General features: G+C 34.9%; 1 protein-coding gene across 7 annotated transcripts in view; it reads left to right on the top strand.

Moving 5' to 3' along the window:
• si:ch211-274k16.2 overlaps window positions 1-11,492 on the top strand; it is a 71,338-nt gene extending 59,846 nt beyond the window's left edge. For 3 of the 7 annotated variants that reach the window (XM_073937129.1, XM_073937130.1, XM_073937128.1), the window contains 7 exons: window positions 3,922-4,027; window positions 4,130-4,438; window positions 4,514-4,843; window positions 7,017-7,328; window positions 7,511-7,618; window positions 10,666-10,741; window positions 10,843-11,492. In XM_073937129.1, the coding sequence (XP_073793230.1) occupies window positions 3,982-4,027; window positions 4,130-4,438; window positions 4,514-4,843; window positions 7,017-7,328; window positions 7,511-7,618; window positions 10,666-10,741; window positions 10,843-10,846 (1,185 nt within the window). In that variant the 5' untranslated portion in view covers window positions 3,922-3,981 and the 3' untranslated portion in view covers window positions 10,847-11,492. Of the gene's footprint in view, window positions 1-3,921; window positions 4,028-4,129; window positions 4,439-4,513; window positions 4,844-7,011; window positions 7,329-7,510; window positions 7,619-10,665; window positions 10,742-10,842 lie in introns of all 7 variants that reach the window. The other 4 variants (XM_021469536.3, XM_073937127.1, XM_073937131.1 and 1 more) reach the window with 2 other exon arrangements.
• Window positions 11,493-12,628: the final 1,136 nt, after the last annotated feature.

The raw sequence follows: 12,628 nt of genomic DNA, 5'->3' as shown, positions 1-12,628 counted from the left end.
CACCATGCTGCCTCTGAGTGAAGACTACTCACTGTTATTTTTCATTTCTTTACATTACTTTAGTAGGAGGGTGTGTTTACACCTTTTGGAACAAGTCCGAGTAATTTCTTTCTCATTGGCATGTCATGTTTTGCAAATAAGAGCCTTATTTTTCTTATTCTTTCTTAAATTACACACTGAAACCTGTATCCTTGCTTTCTTTGAGAATCAAGAAGATTGGCATGATGAGATTTGTCTACACCGAAGGGCAGGAAATGGGATGAAGGTGGGAATTAAATCCAACAAGGATATTCAGCAAGTCTCAGCCAGCTTGTCCTCACGAATGTACCCAAGCAAACAAAGCTTTTTTTTTTTTTTTTAAAGAATTTAACATTAGGGTGGTATGGTGGCTTAATGGTTAACTCTTTCGCCTTACAGCAAGAAGGTCACTAGTTCGTGTCCTAGATGGATCAGTGTGTGGGGATTGCATGTTGTCACCGTGTTGGCGTGGGTTTCTCCGGGCGCTCTGGTTTCCCCCACAGATCAAACACATGGGCTATAGGTGAATTAAACAAACATACTGGCTGTAGTGTATGTTTGTGAATGAGAGTGTATGGGTGTTTTCCAGTACTGGTTTGCAGCTGGAAGGGCGACTGCTGCGCAAAACACATGCTGGAATAGTTGGCGGTTCATTCCCCTGTGGCGACCCCTGATAAATCAGGAACTAAGCCGAAGGAAAATGAATGAGTTTAACATTGCTTTAATTTCCATTTAGTCATTGCCATTACAGTTGCATTCCGAGAGATAAATGAAAAATTTTGAGCAATGCATCATTTCAGTTCACTTAGCAGTTTAAAAAATAAATAGCCTAAATAAATATCCATACATACTTAAAGTGGATTACTTGCACGGTTTTATTGTTAAGTTAAAGAATAACAATATGTGCTAGCAAAAAAAAAAAAAAACATTGTAAATTTTTATTTCACGTGATTTTAATTTAAGGAAAAATCAGCTTGACATGAAAGTTGATGAGACTTTTCTTTCTGTATGTTTATGTTTATTTTCTTTATTTTTCTTCCTGTGGTCGCTGCCTTTAGATTATGACGCATTTGTAGGTAGCGTGTTCAGGTAAACTTAATCCTTAACTTATTTTGGCAGTGCAGTTATTCTATTGCTTTGGAAAGATTTTTCTCTTTTTGTAAGTGAGAATATTGATAAAGACTATTCTTTACTTTGGAAAAATGACTTTTTTTTTATTTGTTAATTATAAAACAGAAGCTTTACATAAAAACAAAAAAACATTTTCTTAATCTTCTTATCTTATTTACAAAATTTTATATACATAAATTTAATATTTCAAACCAAAATTTATATTTTGCTTACTGAAATGCAGTATTATTTTGGAACTAGTACTCTTTTGCAAAACAGGCTTTAAAAACCACTGAAATTTGTAAATTATATCTTTTTTTCTTTAATGTGTGTTGTATATACCCCTTCTATTTGTTTTTGTTTTTCTTTTGTTTTGTTTTTTGTTGTTTTCTTTTTTCAAAGTGTTTTTCTTTTTTCTTTATACTTGTTTTTCTAATGTTATACTGTAATTTTATATGCTCACTTTTCGCATTAAAACAAACAAAAGAAACTAGCTAAATTAATTGGGTATGGAGTAATTTAAGAGTTATCATGCATTACTGTTATTTAATATGAGGTTAACCTTACAACCACTGACAGCTTACTTTCCTTTCTAGGCTGTTGTTTTCCCTCATTTAGAGAAAACGTCCGTGTGAAATATTTAATTTTGCTTTTCTGGACAGTTTTGTACTTGATGACACTGTTGATTAAAATCTCTTCTATCCAAAAAAAAAAAAAAAAAAAAAAAACTGGAAAACTGGAGCTAAATCTTGCATGATACAGAATTTATACACCCTTAAATTATAATAGCGAATATGGAAATGCGAGTTCCTGAACGCTAGATGGTGCTATGGTACCATACCATGGAGACTGCTTGTACGTCTTGCATCTGTAGCTATCCAAGATTAGATCAATTATGTTTAAGCTAACTAGCATAATGCCTGGCAAAGAAATGTTAATGCAATTCTACATTTATTGATGTGTGCATTACATATAAAAGATATATGTTTTAGAGTGTTTGCAGAGACGTCTGTTGGCAGATGTTAAATAGACGTCTAGAATGAGCTCATAAAAATAATATAGTTGGCTAATAGGCCTAATGTTTTTGAAGATACCATAGTAAAGTGTGTGTGTTTACAACTCTTTAATAATGAATCGATACTCCAGATAAATATAGTGAACTATAAATACAGTAAACTGTGATGTATAGTAGTATAATGTGCGGTTGTAGAAACTTGTATATTATAAAACTATATATAATTACATTTAAATTACTTCTTTGCATATAGTTAATGCGATTAAATACCTTGGTGTGTGGCTTGATTCTGAACTTTACTTTAAATCACATATTAATCATATTGTGGGTAAAGTCCACCTTGGAATTAGTACCTTACATCGGTCTAGACATTATTTTTTATTTGTTTAGTTTTTAGTTTTTTATTTAGTGCTCGCAATAAACTTGCTCTTCAACTTATATATACAATTTTTGATTATTGTGATATTGTTTATCAGACTGCATCGAATCTAGATCTTGCTCCTCTTAATACGGCATATACTTTGCAGATTTGTTCTTGGTTGTTCTTTGTAGACACATAATTGTGTAATTTATGATCTACTGCAGTGGCGAGCTTTGCACACAAGACGACACACTCACTGGCTTCAATTTATATTTAAATGTAATGTAATGTAATCTGTATTTATATAGCGCATTTATTGTGTATGGCCATACACCCAAAGCGCTTTCCAATCATGAGGGGGGTTGGGGGGGGGGGGGGGGTCTCTCCACACCAGCACCGGTGTGCAGCTCCACTTGGATGATGGCGCCAGTGCGCTCACCACACACCAGCTATTGGAGGATTGGAGAGACAGTGAAATGTATTAATTTTAAGTATCCTTATTATTTACAATATTTTGTATTAACAATAACAATATTTTGTATTTTTCCTTTAATTATCAAGACGTTCAGACGTATTTTTTGTTCCTTGTTTTAAAAAAATCTATTGCGAAAAGAGCTTTTATGTTTAAGGGTCAAATAGATTGGAATAATTTACCTGCTAACATTCGTTCCATTGCATTATTTAAGGTTTTCAAGCAAACTGTGCTGTCATATTTTACCTTGGATTGTACTTGTTTATCCTGGGGATGTTATTATTAATGTGGTGATTTGATTCACTGATCTGTATATCTTTTTGTTCTATGTATATGTACAGGACAGGATTATTAGCCCCTCTGAATTATTAGCCTAAAGGGGCTAATAATTTTGACCTTAAAATGTTTTCTTTAAAAATTTAAACTGCTTTTATTCTAGCCTAAATAAAACAAGTAAGAGTTTTTCCAGAAGAAAAAATATTATCAGACATACTGTGAAAATTTCCTTGCTCTGTTAAAAATTGTTTGGGAAATATTTAAAAACTAAAATAATAATAATAATTTATAAATAATAATAATTTTGTCTTCTGGTGCTATTATTATGTGATTGTGGTTAATTGTGGAACCCCCTTGAAAATTAGATGGTACATCTCAAGGGGTTTGTCCTAATGAATAAACATCAAGTGTATTTATTTAAATAAGTAAACAAGTAACTATAATATAAATTATATATTTTGTTTCAAATGGGATATGCCTATATATTTATAACTTCGTTTCATTATTGTTAAACTAATCGTTTGAATAGAAAGCACTAAAATAAACCTCTCTCAGCCAGACCACACCAACCAACCCCAACGGGGAAGTAAAACAGCCACATTTTTTTTTTTTTTTTTTGTTATTGTGACAGGACGCCTTTAAACACGTGATTTTCTTTAACCTTGACAGAAAGGGAACCTGACTCTACACTGAGCATCGGGTTATTACTAGAAACACTCAAGCATCAGTATGAAGAGACTTGTTTTGATGATGTTTAGCTTGATATTCTTGAATGGTAATTTTTTCTGTTCTTTCTTGCTAGCATATACACAAACACACACAATTTATCATCATTATTGTTATTATTATTAATTTTCAGATTTTTTCTTTTTTGCAGGTGCATCTGGTGAGATCGTTGAGTCCGTATCAGTGACTGTGGGAGATTCTTTGACCCTCCACACTAAAGTTAATCAAATGGAGCTGGGTAGTGTGCTGGAATGGAGGTTTGAAAAAAAGATGATAGCTTTGATCAACAGTGACCCCAATAAGATCACACATGTCATTACTAATACTAGTGACAGACTGGAGCTGAACAGGCAGAGCGGAAACCTCAAAATCATGAACGTCAAAATGGCAGACTCTGGACTTTATGAACTGGACATTATCAGCCCCAGTGGGTCGACTTCCAATATTTTCAATGTCATTGGTGAGTATGAAGGCTTTCAGGTTTTGAGTGAATGTGTTTGTTGACTAACAGTACTTTTCCTCTCTTCATTATCAGTGATCAATAAAGCATCAGATGGAGTAAGGGTTGAGTCAGTGAGAGAGAGAGACTCTGTCATTCTGCCGACTGGTCTTAATCAAATACGGAGAGATGATCGGCTGACCTGGAAGTTTGAAGGCACAATCATTGCTCAAATTAACCAAACTGGAATCTTTCCTCATGATGTTCTTGATGGGAGATTTAAAAACAGACTGCATTTAAACCCATGGACTGGATCACTCACCATTACTAACGTCAAATCAAACACTTCTGGAGAATATGTGTTAGACATCAGTAAGAGCAGCAGCGGATTCACCACACACAAGACATTCAGTGTTACTACCATTGGTAAGTCACTTCAATATTTAAACAAATATTGGGGTAAATCTAGAACTATTTAAGCAGTAATTGTCCCACGATTGTCATTTCTGTGCTGCTTGTAGTTCCATTTTAGAATGGGATTTAGAATGTACGGAAAACTGACAGAATTTCCAATCAAAATTTAGAAGCGCCACTCCTCTTAACTGAAGTTTGCCATGGACACTAAATGGAATGCAGTATAGGGAGACAGTTGAGATATCCTTAACAGTGAAATATTTAAATGCATGTGTCAAGATCTTGGTAATGATATATTTATATTCCTACTGGTTTTTACATTTACCGTTATAAATTGTAACAAATATTTAGTTTTCTTTTTTGGTAACACTTTACAATAACAGTACATGAATAATGATGCATTAATATGTAAACTAAACATTACTTTATTATGAATTAATGATGAGTTAAGGTATGCACTAATCATGAATTAACTTTAAGTACAACATGAGTCACATGAGTTCATGTGTAAATAACTACTACCTTAATTACCTGTTAGTACATGTTGTTAATTAATGTATTAATTCACATTTAAGTTTAGGCTAAATGTAACCAACATGAACTCATGAGCTGTTAATGTATAGTTATGTCATGACTTTACTTGGAGGGGCACATCACTATTAACTCATCCTTAACTACTTATGAACTCCTCTTCATGTTGATGTTGACAGAACACTTTTCTATTGTTATTCAGTGTAAACTCACGAGTTGGACGTGCATAAGGAGTTCATGAGTAAGAATCGGTTAATGATGATGTGCCCCTCCAAGTAAAGTCACAACATAATTATACATTAACATATCATGAGTTCATCATGGTTAAATTAAGCATAAACTAATGTGGTAATTAATACATTAATTAACAAACAATCATGAACTAACAAGTAATTAAGGTAGCCATTATTCACACATGAACTCATGTGAATCCTGTTGTAGTTAAAGTTTATTCATGATTAGTGCATACCTTAACTCATCATTATTTCATAATAAAGTAATGTTTAGTTTACATATTAATACATCATTATTCATGTACTGTTATTGTAAAGTGTTACCCTTTTTTATTGAATTAAAAAAGGAATGCCACACACACAGATTCAACAACAGAACAGAACAGAACAGAACAAACAACTCAAAAAGGGTTATGCATGCCACACCATAGGTGCGAATGTCAGTTTGTAGGTCCAAGTAGGTCCTGTCTTGCTACTTGATCTATATGGACCTTCACTTCTGCCAAGACGGATACTTATTGTTCATTTCTGTTTTGTTTGGTCAAAGCAGAACTGGTGCCCAGACTTTTGAGTTTTCTTACCATAATTCTTCTCCACTTCTGTTAATTTGGTGGAGTTTTGGTTTCTGGGCACAGCTCTAACCAGCATCATAGAGCATTTGAACCATGGAACTGTGGTGTGAGATGTCAAACTGGACAAGAGATGTCTCAAAGTGACAAACTTTTGCTATATGTATTGCTATATAGAGCCTACTCAGTGGATTTTAGATCACCTATAGTGCATGTCTTTGGACTGTGGGGAAAACAGTCCATCACTGGGAAACACCCATACACACTCATTCACACACATACACTACGAACAATTTAGCTTACCCAATTCACCTGTAGCACATGTGTTTGGACTGTGGGGAAAACTAGAATACCTGGAGAAAACCTACGCCAAAACTATGAGAACATGCAAACTCCACATAAAAAAAAGCCAACTAACCCAGCCAGGACTCTAACCAGTGACCTTATTGCTGTGAGGCGACAGTGCTGACTAAGCCATCATGCTGCCCCGTATTTTATTATGACAGATGAAAATTTCAGATTAAATTGACACAACATGCGAAAATTACTGACGAAAATTTCAGATTTAGTGTTTCAATAACCTTTAATTAAAAAATGCACTGTTCACACAGGCAAGAACACTCCACAGTTGATCTGGAAAAGCACCATACATGCATCCATTTTAAAATGCAGTTGACAGAAAGGGCTCTAAATGGCTGCACTCGTATTTGTGAACATGAAGGGGGTCCGGTATTTTTGTTGTTGTTGTTGTTGAAGGTTTCTTATTCCATTTCCAGGGTTTTGGTGGGAAAAACAGAATAAGACAAATGCGTTTTACTGTATGCTTAATCTCTGTACTGTATGTCAGGACAGATGGAGATAATATGGTGTCAACGACGGAGGGAACTACTGTCATTCTCGCATCTGGTGTTTTTGAAATACATCAAGATGATGTGATAATATGGAGGAGTGAACACGGAGACTCCGTCATAGCAAAAATCAGCAATGGCACCTTCTCTACATTTGACGGAGCTGATGGGAGATTCAGAGACACGCTGAAGCTGGACCATCAGACTGGATCTCTGACCATCAGGAACATCAAAACCGAACACGCTGGACTTTATCACATGGATATGATCGGCAGCCGTCGCACCGTATTCAAGAGAATCAGCCTTTCTGTCTGTCGTGAGTATTTCAAGTCATTCTATCAAGTATAAAAAGATCTGATCAGCGCTTGGAGAACAAGTTATATGGCATCGAGTTTTAAATGTGTAACTGACAACTGAAACATGCAGCCACGAGACTGCACAAAACATGTCTTTATACATGTGGGTTGATCTTTATCCTTATTATTATTATTATTACAGCACGGGATTGGTCTGTATGTCTTATAGCAGTAGTTGCTGTTGCTTTTCTGCTGCTGGTCTTGGCTGGAGTCATTTTGGTTCGAGGAAAAATGGGATGTTGTTGCTCTGGTAAGTATTGCAAACAACTGAATGACATGGAGCCTCTGAAGGATCTGATGGACTCAGACATGAAGCCGAACAAACATATGTCATTTTTCAGCCTTCCTAAAGCATATAAAGTGCAGCTACTCTATCATTAAAACCCATGTCAGCCATTTAGCAATGAAACTGTAGTCACCAAGAATTTGTGTCTATTGTCAATTTAATGTAGGAATGAGGTGAAGTTAGGACGACTCTAATGGCCCACGCATTTTGGGGCCCCCAGAGATATTATTAGTTCACGACTGATATTATATTATTATATTATACAATCTGTATGTGTGAACAGGCCCTTTTTGAAAATACCGGTAAATTTGTTTCGGCAATTTTCCAGAAAGAGAAATTGTAACAATACCAGTAATTTGCCGGAATGCTGCGCTGCGTGAACGCAGATGGAAGATTGCCGGAAAGAGCGTGTTTTACGTCTAGAATGTGCTGACGTGAAACGTTTACTCCAGCCAAGAAGAACATTCAGACGCATTCACATCTGAGCTGTTTATGAAAATAAAGGCCTTTGAATATTTATCCAGACACATTTAGTTGCTAGATGTTCGTCAGAAAACGTTTCTATGTTCCTTCTTAATGCCAACCGTGGAAAAAAAAAGTGTTCCTTTATATGTTTTTATTAAAGTTGTTTACAATACTGATCCATCCACAGAATTGGTAATGTAGTAAAATGTTTACAAATACAAGCGCAGCCGTTTAGAGCTCATTTCTGGTTAGTGATATCAGAATCTACCGGTATTTTGGAATGGATATGTGAACGGTCTTTTAGGGAAAAATTCCAGAATGTCCTTGCCTGTGTGAACAGCATTTTGTTTTGTTTTTTAATTTACCACATATTTATGGTAAATTAATTTATTACATATGCATCTCGAAGTTGTCATAGATAAGTGTGTTTCTTACAAAAACTCATCACTTCACTCCAGAAGGCATTTATTTGTCCACTAGAGCTGTATGAATTATTTTTATGAGGAACGGATGCACTTTTTAGAGCTTTAAAAAGCACCATTCACAACCATTACAAAGATTTACCTTAAATGCTGGGTTCCACACAGATCCTTCATCTTGTGTCAACATAAATCAATTAAGTTAACTTAATAATTGTTACAAATTTAAGTGGATTGAACATAAAACAATTAAAAAGACCCAAACGTCCTCAAGGATTGAGATATTTCAGCTCAATTTAAATGTTGAAATGAGCACAAATATTTGGTCAGTTATTTCAGTGTGGGAAGAGCCAGGAAATTATTTAACTCTTTGTTGGGCACTCATTGGAAAAACACTGGAGTGTTACTTGCATTTTATTTGTCAGAAGATTTGATGAGAAACCAACACAATCTCACGGCAATTCGTAACTTTTTGATTTAGTGGCTAATTCGTATGAATTTGTACGATCTAATTTGTGCAATTTAGTGCGACTTGCTCATTCCCCAATGACGGTTGGGTCAAAGAGCTTAGAATGACCAAGAGGCGACACTCTAGTGTAATTTGGGAAACAGCGGCGGCCATTTTGGAGTGAACAACAGCATATTATAAGTCTGTAAAATAAACTATTAAAAGTGCTGATGATTGTGATAATAAGTGTTGTATTGTCGTCTTTCAGGTTGTATCTCAGCTTTAATATGCTTTTTAAATAGATAAATAAATAAAAAAACAAAGCAGCTGCTTGCCATCGCAAAAGTAATGAGATCCAATGGACGGCCGATCACTTTCACTCCAAAATGGCGGAATCCAGGGCTGTTGCTGGGGGTTGTTGCTAGAGCGGATACGTTTGCGGCCGGAAGTTAACAAGACTTATTTCTATTATTTATTAAATTTCTCATTTGTTTTATTTTATTAACGTAAACCCCCACCCCAACCCTAAACCCAACCGTCACAATGTAAAAACAGTTGTTGTACCGAGTATTAGTTATGTTATCTATTAAATAACCCAATAAAATTTATTTTTGAACGCCTACCCCCACGCCGACCCTAAACCCAACCCTCACAGTACTGTAAAAATATGAATTATTGTTATACAGTGTTCAGAAAAAAATCCTGCTTTATTAATGTGCTTATCGCACTTCCGGCCGGCCGCATATCCGGCCTAGACTTTACCGTTGCTGGACGTTGCTGTTGCAATAGAACAATCTATTGAGTGTCACCTCTTGGTCATTCTAAGCTCTTTGGTTGGGTTTAGGGGTGGGGTTAAGTGCCACGCCTCCTTTTTAAAATCATACAATTTCGTACGACTGAATTAGCCACTAAACTGGCAAAATGTAAAATACTTGCGTTTCTCAAGCCTGATCTCACGAGAGAAACATAAGTATGAGGTGACATGAAAAAAAACATTGATCCATTTAGGCAGAAGTGACAAACTACAAGCCTAAATCTTTATAATAGTTTTTTTTTTGTCACACTAGCTTATGGATATCTTAAAAATTAACAATATTGATCCTAACTTTATTTTAATTTCATGGGACCTTTAAGAGTTAATAAGTAGTTTTTTTCTGTTGTTGTCGTCAATTGTGGCTAAACATTTCCTTAAAGCATTAGTCAAAAATCATTTGACGTAACAACGAAGAAAAAAGCTAAATCACCCTGAGTTTATGCTGACTTTGTTTTTAATGCATATGAAACTTTGTGGTGTTTTTAAAAGCAGCCCTTTGAACTCTCAATTTGCGGAAATACAATCAAAACAGATTTCAGGAGAAGTGATACCAGACTTCTTGTAATCATTCTAGTTAAGGGAAAAAATCATCATCATCATCATCATCATCATCAAAAAAAAAAAAAAAAAAAAGATGAACAACTTATCAAGCGCCCTTATTTTTAAACCCTTTCTTAAAGACAAACTCAAATAAAAAGCAGCTCCTGAACCACATAGTTTGTTCACAAGTCTGGTCTTGCAGGAAAAAACACATTATATAGCTGTTAGGCATCAATTAATACTCAAAAGTAGCATAGCAACAGAGTAAAGCATGGTAAAATAATACAGGAAAGGAGCTTTAAATTTTTCATTTCTTTGAATGAAGATCATGGAGAAAAACGGACTGAAGACGGAATGAAGATCATGGAATTAAAGGGGAAAGGCAGGAAAATGAACAGAATGTAACTTTTTTTCATTAGTCCGCAACATTTTAACAGTCAGTTTCAGAGTTACTGATTGCATCTCATGCAGTTATCTTGTTTTTCTTGTATTTTTATTTCAGTTGAAAGCTCTTAAGTAATATGAGACCAGCTTTCTTCCATGGAGTTATCAGATTTAAAGGAATGATGGAAATGAAATGAAGCAGAAAACCGTTCAAGTCTCAACAAACTCAACCTCTTCGAGAATATACTGTATGTTACTAAGCTTGTCAGGAATTATATCACTCATTAAATGGTTTGTGTTTTTTTTCCCTCCAGTTTTCTGACTGAATGTAGTTTATATGATGGTGGTTAGCAAATTCATGTCTATATATGCTACAGATGATTAAAAACTCCTTAAAACTGCTCAATAATGTTTCGTTTATGAATTTATTTAGTAACTAAGAACAAAAATTTGTGTAATCCGAGTAGGTTATTGGAGATATATTCATGTGGATTTAAATCTGTCATAAAAACATCCTTCATTTGTTTTTGTAAAAAGACGCACTTGTCATTTATTAATTAATTGTGTTTGGGATAGTCTTGCTTTGAAAGATTCCTTGTCAAATGTGTTCTCATCTGATTAAGACTATATATAAACCAAGCTTGATTTTACGGTTTCATTTTAGTATTAATTCGGATCATTTGTTTTTCTGAAACCCGTAAATTAATTTGAATAATCTTTGTATGTTCATGTGACGAATGGCATTAAAAACAGATCTGATTTACACACAATCTTTGAGTTTGTCGTGAAATCTTTGAGGCTGCCTTCAGAAATAATAAATGAACTGGAGGTTGCAACTAAATACTTTTCTGGAGATCGCGAATTATAGCCAGATAGCTGCATTTCATTTTTAACACAAACACTATGATGCAGTTCCTTTTTCGTGCAACCAGCTGACTACTCACTTCCATACGGATGGCTTATATGCTGTTTCCAGTTTGTCCAGGGGCTCGCCACATACTTTGGCGGACTTGAGATGCAGAGAAGAGTTGACCACGACAACAGGGTTTGAGTAGCGAAGACAGGTTACAGAAAGCAGGAAAGACAAAAACAAAAGCCAAAAAATAAAATAAACAAGAAAATAACAGGGTGACAATGAGGTAAAATCTGATAACGTGGTAAAAATCAGACTGCCGCGGTTTAGGGAAGGGGGTGGGTTCTGGTAAATCTGTGCTTTTTAAAACACTATTGGTTGGATTTAAGGAAGGGAGTGGGTGGGGGTATCAGTCAGTCGGTCAGTCAGTCAGTCGACAGCAGCCTCTGGTGGATTTACGCAAGAAGAGCAGGCGCTAATGGCACTCACAAGAGAAATCTGAGATCTCAAAAGGCATACACAGCAGCCTTTGGTGGATTCGCGAAACCGAAAACTGCTAAAAACATACCTCCGGGGACAAATTTGGCGCTCTAGGTTTTTATAATGAGCCAGGTTTGGGGTTATTGCTAATAATAATCCGTAGTGTCTCTGTACATTGTGAATGATAATTTTCAAACTTAAATTCAGCAAACTTTCACTTTTTTGTAATAAATGCAGGGTCAAATTACCTGTAAACGTAAATTATTTCCATTTTATGCATTTAAACATGATTTTTTTTCTTGAAAATGCACTAAAATTGGCACTAAATGGCACTAGAAGTATAATATTCACTTTGGTATGTGATATTTATAACTAATAACTTTTTTTAGTCTTGTTTCTAGCCCAAATCGCTAAGAAAAAAATACAAAATCAAGAAGAAATTTATGGATGAGCTAACATGTTTGCTTGTTTTTAGAAATAATACGTCAAAACTAAGTAAGTTTTTACCTTTCAAAAAGTAAAACATTCTTATTTCACAGTGAAAACAAGATTATTGGCTGACTATTTTGCT

The sequence above is a fragment of the Danio rerio genome, chromosome 22 (genome assembly GCF_049306965.1).
Source record: "Danio rerio strain Tuebingen ecotype United States chromosome 22, GRCz12tu, whole genome shotgun sequence".
NCBI classification, from domain to species: domain Eukaryota; kingdom Metazoa; phylum Chordata; class Actinopteri; order Cypriniformes; family Danionidae; genus Danio; species Danio rerio.
Note: the sequence above shows the minus strand (reverse complement) of the source record. Positions and strands in the feature narration are given on the sequence as shown.